The sequence below is a fragment of the Physeter macrocephalus genome, chromosome 18, assembly GCF_002837175.3.
Source record: "Physeter macrocephalus isolate SW-GA chromosome 18, ASM283717v5, whole genome shotgun sequence".
In the NCBI taxonomy this organism is placed as follows: domain Eukaryota; kingdom Metazoa; phylum Chordata; class Mammalia; order Artiodactyla; family Physeteridae; genus Physeter; species Physeter macrocephalus.
This window is the reverse complement of record NC_041231.1, coordinates 104,061,544-104,082,375: the sequence shown is the minus strand read 5'-3', so window position 1 is coordinate 104,082,375 and position 20,832 is coordinate 104,061,544. Positions and strand designations below refer to the sequence as shown.

General features: G+C 45.7%; 1 protein-coding gene across 3 annotated transcripts in view; it reads left to right on the top strand.

The window, feature by feature from the left end:
• The window catches only part of LY86 (lymphocyte antigen 86), a 54,076-nt gene that overhangs the window by 10,872 nt on the left and 22,372 nt on the right, over positions 1-20,832 (top strand). For all 3 annotated transcript variants that reach the window (XR_003677000.1, XM_007108983.2, XM_028479665.2), the window contains exons 2-3: positions 15,680-15,766; positions 17,029-17,157. Coding sequence is in view for 2 of the 3 variants with exons in the window: in XM_007108983.2 (XP_007109045.1) it covers positions 15,680-15,766; positions 17,029-17,157 (216 nt within the window). In the remaining variant the exon portion in view is untranslated. The remainder of the gene's footprint in view (positions 1-15,679; positions 15,767-17,028; positions 17,158-20,832) is intronic.

The following is a 20,832-nucleotide window of genomic DNA, read 5'->3' as shown; positions in this document are numbered from 1 at the left end:
CCAGAGATACTGCGTACACCGCGACCAGATCTTCTCCTTCGTGCTCACACCCCCAAAGTGCACAGGATCCTCTTTCTAGGCAGCCCTTCTCTTAAGGCGATGTGCCCTCATCCCTCCCTGCCAGGCCCCTACAAAACAAGGGACTTTGTGTATACACAAGAGCTAAGGGGACTCGGTTATAATACTGAGAGGCCCATTTAGTTCCATAAATGTCCTATCACTGCAAACTTTACATACAAAGGACATAGCTTCATAGAACAGTGAAGGCAAGAGCTTGGTTAGAAGGAAAGCTGACTTCTGTGGTATGAGCCTCATTAAGGATTCTAACAACCCTTAGAAAACAAACGACCATGACAGAGGACACCTGATGAAAATACGATAGGTGAGTCAGGCCCCTAAAGCCCCAAAGCTTGACGTCAGCAGCCTGCTTCCTCTGGTCTTTTCTCCACGTCTAGAAAAGCTTGCTAAATACAGCCAGCTTCAGCCGTGGAGGCGAATGCCAAATCCACCCACCCACCTCCCCTGGTGTCAGCAGGCTGGGGTCTAGATCCTGCACGGTGACTATTCCAGAAGGGTAGTATTGGAGACTCAGTTCTCTGGAGTCTAAATTCTAGCCTGACCTACACGGAGCTGATGGAATTCAAGCAGGATGGAGAGTGGATAGGAAGGTCGTGTTCCAGGGTGAACAGCTTTTCTGCCTCACACTTGGCTTTGGTTTTAACTAAAGGAAAGAACGATTCTTGTGTCAGTGAGTGTGCACGTTTCCAAAAAGAAAATACCTGAGGAGAAAATTGCCAATGGCTCTTGGTTTACTTGAAGCACTGGTTGAACAGCAAGTATCAAGTGTCCAATTGTGTCTGAGGTTTTAGAGCTGGTAGCCAAAATAGTAGGCAGGAGGCGCCTGTGTAAACACTACCTGCTCTCGGGGTCTCAGCGGTGCTGCCTTCCTGGGGGAGCGGACCTTCAGAATTCTGGAAAGCAGTGACAGAGAGAAGACCATGGTTCCCTTCCTGCAAAACTCATCATGTCCTTACATCTCACCCATTCCAGAAGCTATAGAGCTCGGCTCAAACGCTCAGATACACTCATGGAAAAGGCAAATTATGAAGGAAGTGGGTCAGTTGTAATTTACAATAGAAAGTTACAGGGACTATAGCTCTCGTCTCATCTCAAGGAGGAAACTACTATTCAGCTCCATCTGATGCTGTGTGGGACTGTGGTACCTGGGATGTCTAACCTTCTTTTATACTTTTTCAGAAGAAAAGTTCCTAATCTAGAAACACAACCTCCTAATTTATGAATATGGCACCTAGCGTAAGTGTTTTGTTTTTTTTTTAAACATCTTTATTGGAGTACAATTGTTTTACAATGGTGTGTTAGTTTCTGCTGTATAACAAAGTGAATCAGCTATACATATACTTATATCCCCATATCTCTTCCCTCTTGCGTCTCCCGCCCACCCTCCCTATCCCACCCCTCTAGGTGGTCACAGAGCACCGAGCTGATCTCCCTGTGCTATGCGTAACTTAGTTTCATTTCTTTTTATGGCTGAGTAATATTCCATTGTATATATGTGCCACATCTTCTTTACCCATTCATCTGTCAATGGACACTTATAGCCTAAGTGTTTTTAAACATTGTGCAGGCCAAAAAAACACATCTGAAAGCTAGGAGCAAATCAGGCTCTAGCCATTTATGGCCTCTGCTGTAGAGGGGAGACTTTAGTCTGGTTATGCCTTTTTTTTTTTTTGCTACCTAGACCCAAATGGCTTCCCTTCCTGGACTCAGAGTATCTCTAAAAAACCATCTTACAGTTCAGTTTTAACATCACTATCCTCTGTATCAAAGTGATGTCACCATATGAATCCCCAAGAATGCCAAATATGTAAAAGTTAGGTAACCAGTTACTCAATTTGGAATATTCTTGCTGGCCTAAGAGTCAAGTATTCAAGTATGTCCAGTCCATGCTATTTCCATCATCATCCAAACACCTGGAACTGCTAGTTAGATTTTGACCCAAATCTGTTGAAATGCTTCTTGCCACCTACAAACTTCACTAAAATGTGTATTTCTAAAAAAACGCTAGAAAGCAGGAGGCCTAGAATATAAACTACTCTAAAGATGAAACTATTTCTTTGCATTTATCTGTGAAACCACAAGTTAGTACCATATACATAGTCAATATTCATTATAAATTAGAGGAATAAGTTTAAGTGTTAAGTTTAGAGTTTCCTGGGAAATGATCAGTGACACAGGAATTGAGTGCAAATTTATTTAAGAAATGATTCTGGGAAGAACCAGAAGAGAGTGAAAAAGTGAGGCAGGGAAGAAAAGGAAGCCAATCCAGGTAAACCACTGTGGGCAACTGAAGCCTGGTCCTTCTGGGGACCCCTGGGAGACCCGTGAAATATGCCTTATGGTGGTCAGATCTGAAGGAAGAAGAAACTGGGGCATTGATCTAGCAACTTCTATCTGTCATGGTTGTTCCTGGGTACGTTGACTCCCCAGCACTTCTGGCTTGACAGTGTATAGAACAAGCTCACTCCCACACCCAGAGAAAGCCCTCAGGCAGTCATAGGTATCTGCAGGAAGGCTTTGGAGAGAATAAATCCCCTGCTACCGTACCTTTGTGCATTGGAACTTCTCATATACACAAAAACATTCATGAAGAGGACAGTGACAAAAGAGAGACCAAGACAACCCACAAAAAGCGGCCATTGCAGATGGAATGGGCAAGCTTCTGGTCTCCACATCATGAAAAACAGTCTTGCTATAAAACATCTGGGTAAAATGTGACACAAATCTTTTTAAATGCATAGGTAAGCTTGCATGAAAGAACGGGAGGTTTCCAAGAGCCAGAGCTAAAAGAAAGCACAAAAGCAGAGTGGAAAGCCAGCACCGAAGCGACGTCTGCCCTCAGAGCAGGTGTTTAACTCCGTGGGCCATAATGTGGCTTCAGTGGCTCTGTGAGAGTCTGGCAACCATGCCCTGTGCTGCACAAGATGGAAATCAATCCCATCATGAAACAAGGACCGTCAAAGAGTTATAGCCACAATTAAAAGCGGACAAGAAAAAAAACACACATTCTTCAGCAAAATGGAAGACAAAGAAACTTATCTGACTCTGCTTGGCCTCTGGAGAAAGTAACTCTTCCCTGAGAACCAGTAACTCCAGACCTGATATCACCACTGGTTTGGGGCTCAAACCTCTATATACAAAAATGTGTATTCCCTTCATGATCCAGGAAATCCCAAGCCTAGAAATTAAATTAAAGTGGGTCTTGATTGGGAATGCCTGGGACATATTGACAGAAGAAAACGCAAATTTTCTCTGGAGGAATACATACTCTCAATTCAGGTTTCACATAATTTCTGAAGATTGAGCTCACGATCCAAAATTTAAAAACACAAGGAAATAAGCCACCATGAGGGAAAGTCAGCAGAAAAACAAAAAGCAAAATTACAGCCCTAAATGTATTAGATTTGGAAAATATAAGGTACAGAATATAAAACAGAGAACATGTCATTTGTTTAAAGAAATAAAAGAGGGAATCTAAAACATGAGCAAGGAAAAATACAATGTAAAAAAACACATCTGAAAGATTTGAAAGAGAATCAAAGAGAAGCCCTTAAAATAAAATATTTAATTGTTGAAATAAAAAACTCATGGCTAGGTTAAAACACAGATTTAAAATAGCTTAGAGAGAACTAATGAACTGGATGAAAGGTCTGGAGATATTACTCAAAATGCGTCATGGAGACATTGAGAGATATGAGCTACAGCTATAAAACAGAGATAATAGGGAAAAAGCAATTTCTGAAGAAAAGTACTGGGATTTCCTGGAATTAATGAAAGACATGGATCTTCAAATTCAGTAAACACAACAATTCCCATGTGGGATTCATAAAAAGAATTCCACAACTAGACCCATCGGAGTAAAACCACAAATTAACAAAGGAAAAAGAAAACTAGTATAAATATATAGCAAGAGAAATCTTGTAGCAAAAAATTATATTTAGACTGATAGCAGATTTTAATATAGCAACAGCAATATACTCAGAGAAAGGAGAAAACAGCAATCAACCTCGACTTCTATATTTAGCTAATTACCACTCAAAAATAAGAGGGAATTAAAGACTTTTTTGACAAACAAAATCTAGAGTTTGCCACCAAAAGACTCACAGTAATGGAACTTTCTAAGGCAGGGGTCCCCAACCCCCCGGGCCGTGGACCACTACTGGTCCGCAGCCTCTTAGGAACCGGCCCAGAAAGCAGGAGGTGAGTGGCGGGTGAGTGAGCGAAGCTTCATCTGCTGTTCCCCATTGCTAGCATTACCGCCTGAACCATCACACCCCCACCCCCACTCCCCCCACCCCGCACCCCATCTGTGGAAAAATTGTCTTCCATGAAACCGGTTCCTGGTGCCAAAAAGGTTGGGGGCCACTGTTCTAAGGGATACTTCAGAAAGAAATAAAATGTTCCCAGAAATAAGTTCTGAAATGCAAGATGGAATGGGAGAAAAGAATTAATACATTAAAAGAAACAATGAATGATAATGATATCTAATTTGAAACAGGAATGTATTTGTTTCCTATTGCTGCGTAATGATTTACCCTAAAATTTAGCAGTTTAAAACAACAACCATTATTATCCCACAGTTTTTAATGGCTGAATAACTTACATATATATAAATATAATAAAATGTTTATCCATTCATCCATCAGTGGATATTTAGGTTGTTTCCATGTCTTGACTATTGTAAATAATACTGCTGTGAACATGGGGGTGCAGATATCTTTCCGAGTTAATGTTTGTGTTTCCTTTGGATCTATTCCCAGAAGTGGAATTGCTAAATCATATGGTAGTTCTATTTTTAATTTTTTGAGGATCTACCAGATTGGATTTTAAAAATCAGCTCTCTGCTCTTTAAAGAAATGTACCTAAAATACAAATCTACAGTGAACATCACATTTAATGGTGAAACATTGGAAACATTCCCTTTAAACCAAGAACCAGACAAGAGCACCCACCATCACCAGTTCTATTGAACATGACACTGAAGGCCCTCACCAGCACAGTAAATAAAATGTTTAAGGATTTGAAAAGAGGATACAAAATATTATTATATGCATACAATATGACTGTCAACATAGAAAAACCTAATCTAAAATTTATTGGAATTAATGAGAGTTGAACTAACAATTTATTTTGAAATCAGTGTATTACATTATTCCAAAAGATAGCTAGCATACGTAGCTTTGGTTAATTCACTTTCACAGCTGTAGAATATATCATTATTTGCATAGACTAAAATTATATACATTCTCCTTTTTTTAATGTTTTTTAAAATTTTTATTTATTTTATTTATTTATTTTTGGATCTGTTGGGTCTTCGTTGCTGAGCGTGGGCTTTCTCTAGCTGAGGCGAGTGGGGGCTACCCTTTGTTGTGGTGCGCGTACTTCTCATTGCGGTGGCTTCTCTTGTTGTGGAGCATGGGATCTAGGTGCGTTGGCTTCAGTAGTTGCGGCACGCAGGCTCAGCAGTTGTGGCTCGTGGGCTCTAGAGCCAGGCTCAGTAGTTGTGGCGCACGGGCTTATTTGCTCTGCGGCATTTGGGATCTTCCTGGAGCAGGGATTGAACCCATGCCCCCTGTGTTGGCAGGCGGATTCTTAACCACTGCACCCCAGGGAAGCCCCCATACATTCTCCTTTTCATAAAGTTTTAGGTTGCCTCCAATTTTTCACAATTACAAACGGTTGTGAGCATCTATTATTTATGTCTCCTTATGTCAGAAAATGCCTCCCAACTCAGGACTTTTCTTTCCATTTCTCTGAGGCTTAATTAAGCCTAGGCAAAGGTATGTAGAAGAATTTCTCTAGTTTAACCAGTTTTGTCTAGTAATGTTTCCATACAATGACAGTTTTTAAATGCTATGTTCTGAAAACACACGAACAGATGGCAAAAAAAAAAAAAAAAAAAAAAAAAAACGCTGAACGATATCCAAATGGTTCCAACGATGGCGTGAAGGAGATGGGTGAGGTGTTGAGTCAGGTCTGCTTGAAACTTTGCTGTGATCAGCTCACATGCTGCACTGAACTTGTGTGCAGGTCATTGGGGCAGGTAGTCTGTGGTTATCCAGTAAGTGCGTGACTCATTTATTAATCTGAAGTCAGGTTTCCATCTTATTTTTTTTTTTTTTTTTTTTTTTTTTTTTGTGGTATGCGGGCCTCCCTCTGCTGTGGCCTCTCCCGTTGCGGAGGACAGGCTCCGGACGCGCAGGCTCAGCGGCCATGGCTCACGGGCCCAGCCGCTCCGCGGCACGTGGGATCCTCCCAGACCGGGGCGCGAACCCGGTTCCCCTGCATCGGCAGGCGGACGCGCAACCACTGCGCCACCAGGGAAGCCCCTCCATCTTATTTTTCATGTCAGTTTGCAATCTTCCAACAGAATTCTTTTTACAGTTTTAGCAAAAGTACTTTTAATCCTCTAAACAGGAGGAAACTAATAAGATTGTGTTGATTCAGGAAGCAGAGAAATGAGTCCTTTTCTTAATTAGGAATTTATTTTGCTGGCAGAGGGTCCAAACCAAGGGCAGCTGGTTCTTTTCTCCTCCAGTATCGACCAGCGAGTGCTTGTAGACCTATGTCGTTCCTGCCACGGGATTCTGTTCCTGGGTGGTCCGTGCCACACAATGAGAAACATCCTTCTCCTTCTCATCAGGGAGGGCTCTACTGCAAAGCTGGGACATCCAGCAGATTCATTCTGGTTCCATCTCCTAATGTGAGACATGCGAGAATAAGTGGTGAACCGGTTCTGAGAATTCGGAATACGGCTTCCCGGGTTTCAGTACAAGACATCCTGGTGGACACTCTCATTGGATGCCAACTCCACCTTCTCAGTAAATCTCCAGGGTGTTTTTAGGAAGAGTCGATTGCATGCTCTGGAGATACTGTGCCTCTTATTCTCTCATGAAGGATGCATCTGTGATCCCCCTTGACCACTTCCTCTCCCTTTCAGTGCCCTCCCTTGGGCACTCATGCTCGTTCTATATCAGGGTGGTCAATTCAGAAACAGTGTCACTCTCTGCACCCTTTACTGACTGCTAACAGTGAAGAGGAGGGTCTTTACATGTGTTATGGACTGTATTGTCTCCCCAAAAGTCATATGCTGAAGCTCTAAACCCCAGTGTGATGGTATTTGGAGGAGGGGTGTTTGGGAGGTAATTAGGGTTAGATGAGGTCATGAGGGTGGGGCCCTGTGATGGAATTAGTGACCTTCTAAGAGGAAGAGACCAGAGAGGTCTCTCTCTCTCTCTCTGTCTCTGCCATATGAGGACACATGGAGAAGTCAGCAAACCAGGAAGAGGACTCCCACCAGGAGCCAAATCAGCCAGCATCCTGATCTTGGACTCCCCAGCTTCCAGAACTGTGAGAAATTAAGCCACCCAGCCTGTGGTATTTTGTTGTGATAGCCTGACAAACTAAGACAAACCATCAGCTCCGTCAGTAGGCTTTTTGCCTCCTAGGAAAAGTGTACGTTGATGTTTCCTCCTGTGACTCTGATGGGAGTTGGAGGCAGCAGTGAACACGTTGTTACCCAGTGTAGGGAGAGCAGGACTCAAGGGGGAAGAAGTATATAGTAAGTCGCTCTCACACTAGAAAGCGCTGGGGAAACAAGTCGTAAGGGTTAGCGTTTGTTCTGCAGGCCTCCATGTGACGGCGTGACAAGAACTGCCGCGGGGGCCCTGAACACAGCGCTGGGAAGGAAGGGGGGCTATGGAAGGAAACCCACATCACGGCTGGCCATCCAAGCCGCCCTCCCCCAGATGGACATCAACAAGAGTTAGCCACTGCTGCGTGTGCATCTCACAGCTTCTAGGATTTGATCGTGCCTGAGAACATCCATCTCACGTCACGGAGGGAGTCTTGCCCGAACCTTGAAGGCTGAGGGGGCAAAGAAGTTGTCAATCCCCTGTAGTTGTTGACTACAGGCCCCTTTCCCGGTTCCTCCCAGGGAACAAGCTTCTTGGGCAAGTGTTTCTCCGAAGAGGGCATGCCTCCTAGGCTGGAGGGAATGTAATGTGCATGGCCACTCTGGAAAACTGGCTGTTTCTTATAAAACCAAACATACGCTTACCATATAACCCAGCAACCTGAGTCCTGGGTATTTATCCCAGAGAAATGAAGACTATGTTCACACAAAAACTTGTACATGAAAGCTCATGAATGCTTTATTTCTAATAGTCCCAAACTGGCCAGAGTTCCTTCAACAGGTGAGTAGTTAAACAAGCTGTGAAACATCCACACTACGGAAAACAACTCAGCCACGAAAACGAAGGAGACACACAACCACCTGGATGGGTCTCCAGGACACCATGGAGAGTGAAAAAAAATCCAGTCTCAGAAGGTTGCATACCTAGTGATCATTTTGTAACGTATAAAAATATTGAATCACTATGCTGTGTACTTGAAACTCATATAATATTGTAAGTCCACTATACTTCAATTTAAAAAAATATATATATGACAAGTTAAGAAGCAAGCGTACATACTGTATGGTTCCATTTGTCTAACATTCTCAAGATGACAAAATTGTACTGCTGGGGCAGTGATTCACGGTTTCTGGGGTACGGAAGGGGAGTTGCGGTAGGGAGTGCCCGTCAAAGGACAGCATGAGGAAGGTTCTTTGTGTCTGTATCTCGATTGTGGTGGTAGTAGTTGAAGGGGTGAATAACAACACCGTTACTAAGATTGCGTTTAACCTGCAAAGGGGCCAGGCCAGGTAGTGTGGAGAGAGAGCATGGGAGATACGCCTTGCACACAGAAGACAGTTTGACTCTATGTTGACTAAAAAATGAGAGATTTAGAGTATACGTGTATCTTTTATTGAGTCTGTGTTTTGGCCATGTGGTATCGTAATTAAGTGATGGAAGTGTTATACCCCAGATGAGAGCAGAAGCCTCTTCTGGTTTGTCTTTGTATCCCCAAGGCCTAGTGCTCTTCCTGCCATGTGTCAGGTACTCAGCAAAATGAATGAGAGGCTAAGTTGCAGTTCCCATTCTCCAGCCACTAAGATGCACTGTCACCTGTAAGACAGGTTCGAGTTTGCTCGTACCCTCATGTTAAGATTTTATGTGGCACCATGATACGCCCTTGGTAACACACAATAAAACTGTGCACTTAGTGTTTATTGTCAATCTACGCTTGAGATGCAAAAGATCAATCTTCATAGCTTCAAATGGGTCGTTGTTTTCCTTGAGACATTTGGCGAGGTGTTTTGGATGAAAGCTCACCCTCGTTGCCATTTCTCTCTTTCCGGTCTCTAATGTGTATACCAGAATACAAAAACCATCCCCTCCTAAGCTCGTGGAAGCCAAACGCAGGGTATTCCTGGGGAGTGGAATTCAGAGGCCAAAAGAGGATATGCAGGTTCACACCCCTTCTCCATCAATGCTGAGTTCCAATGAATCCGATCTCTTTCGCGGTTAGAAGCAGACAAGGTGAGGGATCCCGAATTTTGAATTTGGCAGCCCAAACCTACCCTCACGCTCAGACATGCATTCACCAGGTTTACCAGGCAGCCTGCGGGCTGCAGGGATTCCTGCCCTCTGTACAGCTACAAACAGGAGCTGTTCCGCTGTGATGGCGTTCACGCATTTTGGTCGTGTTTGGTATCAGGAACCATGTTCAAGCATTTTCAAACACCCACTCTACATGTTCAAGCTGAAGAAACAAAAAGCCAGGTTGTATACCCACCTTTGGCCAGGTGAGTCAATTCCCAATGAATTGCTGACCAAGGAGACTGGAATGGGGGCAGGACTACTATTATTTGAAATACAATAGCCCATCGGGGAGCTTTGCCGTGCTATTCTATGGTAATAAGATTTGACAGGTGGAGAAAAAAGGAGAGAGCAGGAAATGACAGAACAACTAGCTAGAATACATTTACCACCTTGTAGGTCATTTCTTTCTCTTCAGTGGCAGGGAAGGAGGATGAGGGAGCGGGGAAAGAAACACACCACAGCACATCAAGGACAGAAAAGAGGATGTTAATTTTCTGTTGCCATGGTAATGGATTTCCAGCTTCCATTAATGGCTCCTCACCGAAGACTTCCCCCCCATCCGTATTTTTTAGGGATCCATAATGACCCTTGAATGCTATCCTAGGAATCACACAAGCAAATTAAAACTCCCCCATGAAAATACTGCCATGTAAGAAAGCAAACTTTCAGACCCATGCACAACCAGGCCTGTACTGTAAACAGTACAAGCTTGCAGAGCTGGTAATCACCCAACCTAAAGGAAGAAGTCAAAAGCAAGATCTGTTTATTTTGTTTTATTTGCAAAAGAATTCTGAAAGATAGTAGAGGTACATCTGCTAATATTTGGCCTGGGACTCGATTTTCAACCACACTCAGAAACTCCATCCTAAGTGCCAAGGCAAATACCCTGGTTATTATGATGATAGAGTTAATATGTACTAACACCTTTCCAAAGAGCCTCCCAAGTGTGGGGAAAATCAATCACTGGCTTCAAAACTCAGGCTTCCCAAGTGATCGCTGGCTCCCATCACAGATGGACGTGAAAGCCCAGCTTCCCTCCTGGTGTCATCAAACTGCCCGACCTTCTCTCCTTTTCATCTATTTGTCCAACCAGCTGAGATTCGTGGGCGTGTCCAGTACTAGCTGCTGGTTATCTAAGGATGGATAAACAAGACAGAATTCCTAACCTCCACAGCTTATACACCTACGCGAGATACAAACCAGCAAGGGTTCCCGCACTTCATGATGATAAAGGTATAATGAAGATGTACAGAGCAAGCCATGCATGAGAGACCTTAGGAAGGACAGACCAGCAAACTCCAGGGCGTCCTGGGGAGGAGAGTGGTTGAGCTGGATTGTGAAGTTACAAAAGGCAGGAGAGAGAAAAACAAGGTTTTTCCTATATGAGATCCAGCCCTCTCTCATTTACTGGAAATTGTCCAAATTTTCATGCTGCAGATAGAGGTAAACAGTTTCAAAAGGCAGAGAATAAAGCGAGAACCGTTTATCCTGCAACTCTGAGTTAGCTCCTGCACCGGAGATACATGAGGTCAGACGCGATGAGGAGGGGAGAGTAATCAAAAATATAAGAGGATATAATAGAATAATATATAAGAGAAAAGTCCCACCCTCTTGGTCCTGACCTTGGTTGAGGAGGCAGGACATTATCATATAAGATAGTGTGTATGTAGTATGAATACTAGGTAGTCTATGCTAGATAACTGGCATAGATCTACCTTTTTGCAGCTTCCTGTGAGAATATAATAATTTCAAAATACACAATTTTTTAAAAAGCCTCAAGCAGAGCTATGAAATTGGAAAATGGGGCTAGCAGCATGAGAGACGGTCCCCCTCCTCTGTCCTTCAAACCGTGAAACCAGCAACACAGAGGATGGACACAAGGCACAGAGCGACAAACATGGACCCGAGGACTTCGGGATGCGTGGCTCGCCTGGGACACGCCGGCTCCTGGCCCCACCAGGCCCTCGGCCCCGCCATCCTCGGGGAGGCATTGCACTTCCAGAGGCTGAGTTTTGTCTTCTTCCCCCTGATTCCAGTTGAGAGCCCAACACTGGCCAGAAACACCCCAGGCCAGCTCATCCTCTCCCGGACAACCGCCCGGCGCCAGCCCCGCCAGGCGACCAGCAGAACTCAAGGCCCTAGAATGGCTCTGGAGCTGAGACGTGTAAAGGACCTGCACGTGCTAAACCTTACCCATTTATCTAAGTCTTCTCCATGAAGGAGCATGAAACAGTGCCAGGACGCGTTTGACTGCCCTTAGAAGGAATGCAGATGCTGCTGGCTGCTTCCCCAGCCTCTTCCCCCCCCCTCCCCCGCCCCACCGAGGGATTTACTGTCAGCCGTTTGGAGGAGCCTGCCTTCCAGGCATACCTGTCCCTGGTGTGTGTGGACAGCAGGGCAGGTTGCGGCGTGTCGGCCTCACCCACTGTAACTGCTGGCCTCTCTTAGGCAGAAGTCATCCATGAGGACAGAACAGACAGAAAGGGGGTATAGCTTAGGGGCAAAGGAAAAAAGATTTTCCATGAACAGATCATATATTTTCCTACGAAGCTTCGCCTCTTTCCTCAGTCCATTCACTGCTATACGGTGAAGTGTCTGGAAGAAACATTTATCTCTGCCCTCGAGGCCCAGGAACACCAGCTCTCATTAACTTTCCCATTTTATTCTTTCAGAAGATCCACATTCCGATAATCCAATTTATATGCGGTCAAAATTACCTGAGGCAAGTGTCCAAGGCAAAGGGCGGTGTCCCCCCAACCCTTGCCCCCAATCAATTCTTACACTGTATAAGGAGAACTCCTTTAAAAGTGCAACCCACTGTCTTTAATTTTGGTAGGTGATTCCGAGGCATTTGTCTGGCAATTGAGAAAGCAATTCTTTAAAGCAATGGTTCTCCACCAGGCGAGTTTGTCCCCCAGGGGATATTTGGCAAAGTCTGCAACCTGTTTGGGCTGGAATTGGGGCTGGGATGTTACTGGTTTCTAGTGGGTAGAGGTGTTGCTGCACGGGGCAGCCACCCCCCAGAAAAGATTTCCGACCCAAAATGTCAATAGTGACAAGGTTGAGAAATCTGGCTTTAAAGTTCGGCACAAGTTGGTTATAGATAACCTCTATTATTCATTCAACAAACCACTACTTGGAACCTAATACAATCTTAAGGTATTATGCTGGGCCCTGAAGCAGGGGCGCCTGCCTTGGAGCATCTAGTAGAGGTTTACAGGAAAATATAACGTAGTGTAAAGCAGCGGTCCCCGAGTTTTTGGCACCAGGGACCGGTTTTGCGGAAGACGGTCTTTCCACAGACAGGGGGTGGGGCGTTTGGGGGTGTAGGGACGGTTCACACGGTAATGGGAGCGGGGGGGGGGGGGCGAGGGGAGCGCCAGATGAAGCTTCGCTCGCTTGCCCACCTCTCACCTCCTGCCACGCGGCCCCGGTTCCTAACAGACCGTGGACGCTATCGGTCCAGAGCCCATGGGTTGGGGACCCCTGGTGTAGAACATGCTAAGTGCCAGAGTGAAAGTACGAGTCAAAAGAGGAAAGGCTATAAGTGTGTGAGGGTGGGATTGGGGGGATGGGAGGAACGGATGTCATTCTCCCCACGACAACTGCAAAGTGCATATTCACTCTCAAATATAAAATTCACTCTTAAATATAAAATTTGCGCTCAAATATGAACTTGAAATAACGGCTAGAAAAGAGCACCAAAGCCCTAAGCACTTTTTAAGCACTCTATCTTTCTGTTTTTATACTCACATCCTCAGAGAGAAGCAACCTGCTGCTTCCTTTTTCACTTTGTTTCTTATTAAGATTATTTTCCTAACAATAATATTTTTCCAGTGCCAGGGAGATGTTTTATTTCCTTCTCCTGCCCTTAGTTTATTCTCTCCATCTGTACATTTAAAATATTGATAAGCACAGTGTAATTTTGTACCTGCTAGTCAGCTAGGCAACACATGGTTAGCCTCTTTTACCTTTCCACAGATCGCCACTTGAATGTGTTCACGATTTTGAGGATGCACGTTCCTAAACGTCTGTTAGTTGGCCTCTTTTTCGATACCGAGGGCCAAACGTGTAGCGGAAACAATTGTCTCCTTACCCCCTGCTCCCATTTTCCAAGATGAAAGAAACCCTGGGATGACACGGAGATGCCAATGAAGAAGTAAAATAAGCATAAGAGAAAATGGCTTATCCCCCCAGAAAATCAGTGACCAGATCATAGGGGGTTTCATCCAACAAAAGTGCACCTAGACTAGATTCGCAAGGCTGAAGAGCCTAGTGATCATTTCCATGGCAGATATCACAGGCTATTACGTGTCGTCCAGATCAGCGATATGGATGATTAAACGGTCTGGAACACTCCCATCGACAAATGTGAGCTCATAGCTAAGCTGAAATTGAAACCAGTTATGAAACAGAACTGCCAGATGCCATATGCCTGCATGCAAAATATTCCAGGCAATCTTACTGATCAGAAACTTAACATACGTCTTCAAGGCTCTACTTTGTGGGGGCCTCTGTGCAATCCTGGGTGGCGACTTTTTATTTATTTGTTTTTAAGTCTGGGTTTGAATGCTGACTCTGCCACTTTCTAGTTCTTGAACCTATAGGTAAGTCAGCACCACCTCTCTGAGGTTTTATTTTCCCATCCGTGAAATGAGGACAATCGTGCTTATCTCTCAAGAGTGTCATTCATTCTATCAGTCTAGGTCTGGCCAGGAATTCAGAGACCCTGTCAGTCATTTCAACAGAGAAAATTTAATACAGAGTGTTGGTTGAGCAGTTGTTAGAGAACCAGAAAAACAGAAGGAAGCAGTGAGGAAGCAGCTACCCGCAGAGGGCTATGAGCAGGGGACAGAGGTTAGGGTTGTTAGAACCTGGAAGCTTGAAAGAAGGGCCTGAGGAGCTGGGACGCTGCCAGCTGGGGAAGGGGTGATGGCCTCTGAGGTACCATCATCACAGAAGCTTGGAGCCAATAGAGCTGAGCTTCGGCTGATTTCAAGAAGGTGCAAAACTCCAATATAAAAAAAAAAAAGGCAAAGTAAATAAAGTGTAGTATAAAGTGTAAAAAAAAAAAAAAGAGAGAGAGAGGGAGAGCTGGACACTGGAACAAATTGCCACTGCCAGGGTGATAGGACATCGCTGGGTGACATGCTCAAGCGTCAGCAAGCATGTAAGAAGAAACAAGTCCTTCTCCCGTTCAGCCCCAGTCTGACTTCTGGCACATCTCTAGCAGGTGGCAAAGGAGAAACGTGATCGAAGAGAGCCCCCAGCTTCACACAGCAGAGCCCTGAAGGCTGGATTTGCAGCTGAGGTAGCTTAATACGTGGCCCATTCATCCACTCATGTGTGCATTTATGGGGTGCTTACTATGTGTCCGACTGCAAGGCTCTGTGCTAGGCACTGGGGAGTCTGAAGAGATAAGTCGATAACTCATAAAGTGCACAGTTCAGTGACTCACATAACATAGACTCTCAGTTAAAATCAGTAGTCCTCTCTGGGGCCCAGTGGGAAACATAAAGGAAAAGGACATGGGAAGCAAAACAATACAAACAAAACAAACACTGGCTCTTGCCTCTAGGAGCTCCGTGTTTAGGTTAATTATTGTGGGACAAGTCAAAGAGCAAAGTACAAAGTCATACGTGCTCGTACACTTTAAAAAGTATTTCGGATACAGGAAGGAAGGAATAAAATAGGTATTGAGGACACAGGGAGGGGGAAGGGGAAGCTGGGACGAAGGGAGAGAGTGGCATGGACATATATACGCTACCAACCGTAGGATAGATAGCTAGTGGGAAGCAGCCGCATCGCACAGGGAGATCAGCTCGGTGTTCTGTGACCACCTAGAGGGGTGGGATAGGGAGGGTGGGAGGGAGACGCAAGGGGAGGCGCAAGAGGGAAGAGATATGGGGACATATGTATATGTATAGCTGATCCTCTTTGTTATAAAGCAGAAACTAACACACCATTGTAAAGCAATTATACTCCAATAAAGACGTTAAAAATAAATAAATGAATAATAATAATTTTTTTAAAAAAAGAATTGCTGTGCATTTTGAATATGAGCTTGCAGCATATGCAGTGTCCTCACACCTGATCCGTTGTTTTCTTCTTGGCAGACCCATTACAAGACTTTGGCTTTTCTGTTGACCAGTGTCCCAAACAATTAAAACCAAATCTCAACATCAGATTTGGAATCATTCTGAGTAAGTAAAAATTATTGACGTGATATAAAACCTTACACAACCTCTTCGTGGCCCAGACACCCAACTGCTCGTGTTTACTGCAGTGGCTGTGGCTAAACCACTGCTCGTCATGACTCTCTGGAATTAACTCTGTTTCCATTTTCGTTTTCATTTCTCTCTCTGGGTAATATCCAGATAGAGCAGAACTCTCATTTTAATGCTGTGCTTTTGTACCAAAAAGACCCCAGGCACTCATTTGGATATTACAAGCACCTGGAATCAGTATACGCAGCAAAATAAAGAAAATATTTTGAGCCTAAATCTTGATGTCTGCTTGAGAGAGACCTCTTTTGCTTAGTTATATCTCAGCCACAAACAAGTCTAGTACCAGCAGCATGGTTTATCTTTGCGTTATTTCGTTCCCCAAACGGCTCTTATAAGTTCTTAAACCTTGACACAGGCAAAGGCATGGAATATCTTCGCCCTCCACCCCGATCAATGAGCCAGAACGCTTTCTGATTGTTTATTTTTACGTGGTCGTGTCACTACAGTTGGTCGTTACATTGCTATAGCTGCTAGTGTATGTCCTTTCTAACACAGATTCATCAAAACCAGGACAGAAGGAGTTAATAAACTGAGCATGTGGGATCACTCCAGAGAAATGGGGGGTACATTCCAGAGGCCAAGAACTCTCACGCATCTTCATATTTCCAGACCCGGCACAGCCTCTGGGCTCTATACCAGCAGCTCCGCGGATGCTTTAGGGAGAGACAGAGAGGAAAGAGGCATAGAAGGAGGACTGAGTGAAACATAAAAGGGAGGGATGGAGAAAAAGGCAGAAAGTCGGGAGCCAGCTCTGCAGGGCAGCCGGAAGCTTCCTGTGTGACAACGGGACAACGTCTGCCTGGCATCAGCGGGGAGGGTAGACAGGCTGGACCACAGCCCGCTGCTCTCAGGGGAGGCGCCTGGGACTGCGTAGCTGAGAAGCTGTGGAAGCCAGGCCCCCGGCCGCCATATTCAGGGGCCACGGCATCAGGCCAGGGGAGCAGGTGAACTACCTGCTCCAAGCGGATGAAGCTCGTGAAACGGCCGCGTTTCAACCCCAGGCCTGTCCCAGGAGCATTGCCCAAATGCTGTTTTACCAAAAAAGGAAACTCTTCCCCATACTGTGCAGACTTCTGGAAAAGAAAGGTCCTTTGGCTCATGCTTTTATGAATTTTGAACGCTTTGATGCACAGCAAAGCCCACACTGACAGGAAAACTGGTCTTGCCTTTCCCCTCAGGGGAGGGCATCGAGGAGCTCTTCCTGGACGTCGCTCTCTTCAGCAAAGGGCTGTCCATTCTGAACTTCTCCTACCCCATCTGTGAAGTGGATCTACCCAAGTTTTCTTTCTGCGGAAGAAGGAAAGGAGGTAGGTGTCTGGCTGGCTGACGGCTGGCGGGGGCCCAGAGGGAGGTGGACAGGAGCGTGCGGCGGAGGCCAGGACACCCAGGCCCCGGCGTCTGGGTTTCCCGCCTCACCTGTGGACAAGCTTAACCTCACGTATCATCACGTGTTGTATAAAAACGACCGCGCGGCCCACCCCACAGGGCCTGCCTTACGGGCGAGCGTGAACATCAAATGAAATGTGCCCATCGGGTGTTTACAAAGAGCAACTCGTTACTGTTAGTGGTGGCACCTTGTGAAAAATGACTGTAGCGACAGAAAGAACCAGTAGCTTCCCCAAATCCACTGAGACTCAGTGTTTCCAGGCTTCTCGTCAGCGATCCTTTCGTGGCAGGGTCTCCTCGATACACGCTGGCGGGATAAAATGAAGCTTTCCAAATGTCACTGTTGAACTGTGGCCGTTCCCTTTGTGTCAATGGCCAATAGGGACATTAGGTATCTCGTCTCAACATCTATTGAATAGAAGCATGAAACCCGCTGTATTATCTCGTCTTTCTCCAATTCACCAACCCCCAACCCTCTGCTATTCGTACCCCACTCTGGCCTGTCCCCCGCCACGTCCTCCCTGTCCCCACCATCTTCACTGAGGCCCTGAGATGCCTCTGTGTATTTAACTAAAACTTGGGTCTGACCTGTGACTGACCTTCCCCGGAAGCTGCTCTCGTCCCCCTTCCCAGGGCCTCCTTCCTGTCCCCGGGGCAGCCAAGGGGGAGGAGACCCTTAATCCCACAACCCACAAACACCTGCTTCTCTATTTCCACATTCACGCAAGCTAGAGAGAAATCACCCAGTCATGCTTTCTGAACAATCGAGAAGAATTGGGGTCCCCTTGCCATCCTAAGGGATGCAGACAAGGGAGGTTTGTGCAGGAAAGTGGGGGAATTTAAGGGCATGCAGGCTGGAAGAAGCAGCGTGGACTTGGCTGTGATGTGCAGGTGACCAGACTCAGCTCAGCCCTGCCTCCCCACCCTCCTCTCTGCTCCCCGAAGTGTGGGACTCATAACTCAATTCTAGCACCTGCCATGTTGGCCTCTAACTGTCACTCCCATTTGTCATCCCCAATAGACTTCCTGTGGATGGGGTGCTATCGTCTCCACCTCCTTATTCCCAGGATATTGCGTGTGCTGATACATAGGGAGTGCTAAGGACAGCACACATACAGAGTGAAATAGCTAATGCAATATTAAGCACTGGTACCACACACTGTTCTAAGAGCTTTCCATCCAGTGAGTCATTTACTTCCTACCCCACCCTCAAGAGTTAGTATTATTAATACTCTACAGATGCAGAAAACAAGGCACAGAGAGTTTTAGGACACTGTGCCGTCTCAGAGCTGGTGAGGGACCCATGGCTTCAACCTGGACAGGCTGGCTCCAGAGCCATAATCTTGGCTCGGACTCTCGACCACTGCGCCACCAGGGAAGCCCTAAATTATTATTTAAGAACTCTTTCTGGCCAGTGATCTGACTTTGTTTTGAATCAGGACATTTAAAAATTCTTAACTAACCTACCAAAGAATGATTTGTCAGTTTTCCTTTTTCAACTTACTGGAAATATTTCTGCTTAATCGGGTGCATTGATGTATTTCCCCAGCACGGTGAACTCTTCATGAGTTGGCCCCTATTTAACCTTTTCTACCTGCCCTCTGCCATGCCTGGACCAAACTCCTCACCCTACAGTCAGTCTCCTTCTTTTCCTTCCCTCCTTCCTTCCCTCCTTCCTTCCTTCCTTCCTTCCTTCCTCACTAAGTCCCTACTCCGTGCCAAGCACTTTGGGGAGCCTGAGGGTGAACCAAAAATAGTTTCTGCCTTCAAAGACATTCATGACGGTCTGAAGGGATTGGAGATTACAAGACAACTCTTCCAAGTTGCATTGAAGAGGTATAAAATGCCAAGGAAACTGGATGGGTAGAGGTCATTCCCAATGGATTCAACCTGTTGGAACAGGGCAATCTGGGAAATTTAATACAGAGTTACTTTCCTGATTGCCTCAGGTCCTTTGAAAGCCAGTTAGAAGCTATATATAATATAGCATAAAATGCTGATGGTCTGCAAACATTCCTCATTTCACGGAATGTTTTGGAGGACCTCAACGCATCTTGAACTGATAACTAAATAATAACCCCCCTGGGAAAGATGGATGTCTTCATAAGCTGATACCTCTAGCTGGCATCTACTGTCCTATCTCCCGTCTTTGGCTTATCTTTCCAGTGTTTCTCCCAAATAAGTATTCTTGAACCCGAATGTACGGTATGCATCCTTCCAAGCACACTGGCATAGTGGTATGCTTGGAAGTACTGCCAGCTTAGTAAGAAAGGACACATACTGGGCTGTCCTTCACTTCTCCTTCCTTCTGCTCCCCGGATAAAGTCTCCCCAGCTCCCTCCTGGACGACGGAAATGGCTTCTAATTGGTTTCCCTCCCTCCCTACCGCCGCCAGCATGGTCTTCTCAAATACCGATCTGGTCATGCCTCCCCTCTTCCCAGAAGACTCCAAGAGTCCCCATCTCTACAGAACGAAGTCTAAGTTCTTTAGTGACCAAAGTTCATCACACATTTGACTCTAGCCTGTTTCTGGACACACCCTGCCCCGCGAGGATGCACCTTCAGCACCAGCTTTATCATAAGCCATTTGCCACTGTCCGACCACACCCTGTGTTTTCACTCACACGACGTTGTTCTGATGGTCCCCTTAGCCTCGAATATCTGTTCCCCCTGTGTCTTCCGCCCAGACCTAACGCAAGGATCCCCTCCTCTGGGAAACCTCCCTCCAGCCCCCAGCCTGGTGCAACGCTCCCTCTGGATCCTCCTGGAGTCTCACATTCCTCCTTCTCTCAGCTGAAATTATACGATACAGTGCGTGTGCGTGTGAGTCTTCCTTGAAGGCAGACCCTTCACACTGTGGTCTCCCTGAAGGAAGGGGGAAGCTTTCTTGCTCCTTTCTATCTCTGCAGACCTGACGAAGAGAGCCTGGCACCGAATAAAGATGCAATAGGTAATTGAGTTGGCCTATGATGGATTAAGCGCAAGTTTACCAGCCCACTTCAGAAGCGACCATCTGAGGCTGCTGATGCAGGCCACACACAAGAAGCACGTCAAACGCCAGTAAATATCTTGGTCCCCCAAGTTTAAGAAAACGGAACCATTTTTTCCCTCCGTGAATGGTTTTAGTAAGTTGAACAAAACAGGAGAGATATTATTCCCCCAAACCGAGGTCGTCCAATTCAGTTCAGCAGCTTGAACGGCTGGTGTTCATCTTGTCTGGACACGGGGCAGCCCTGCAGCCAGTTTTTTGGCTTTCTTGCGGTGGAGTTAATAATTGCACAGGTGGGCTGAGGAGCCGAACTTGGGGAATCGCCAGGAAATTTCAAACAGTATAAAACGATCAGAAAAGCGATACACAAATGCGGCATAAACAAATGCTTCCGTAAATTACATAAGCCAGGAAAGAGTAAAAATCTTACACTCGGAGGCTTCTCGGGTTATTACAAATTTTTGTAACCCACCCACGAACCTACCGCGGGAATGCTTCTACTGAAAAGACGTGATTAGAAAAGGGGAGAAAACGGCACCGATGAGAACTGAAGTCAATTCAAGCTCAGACACCGGTGGTGGCTGGTGACGTATTGAGGAGAAAGCTG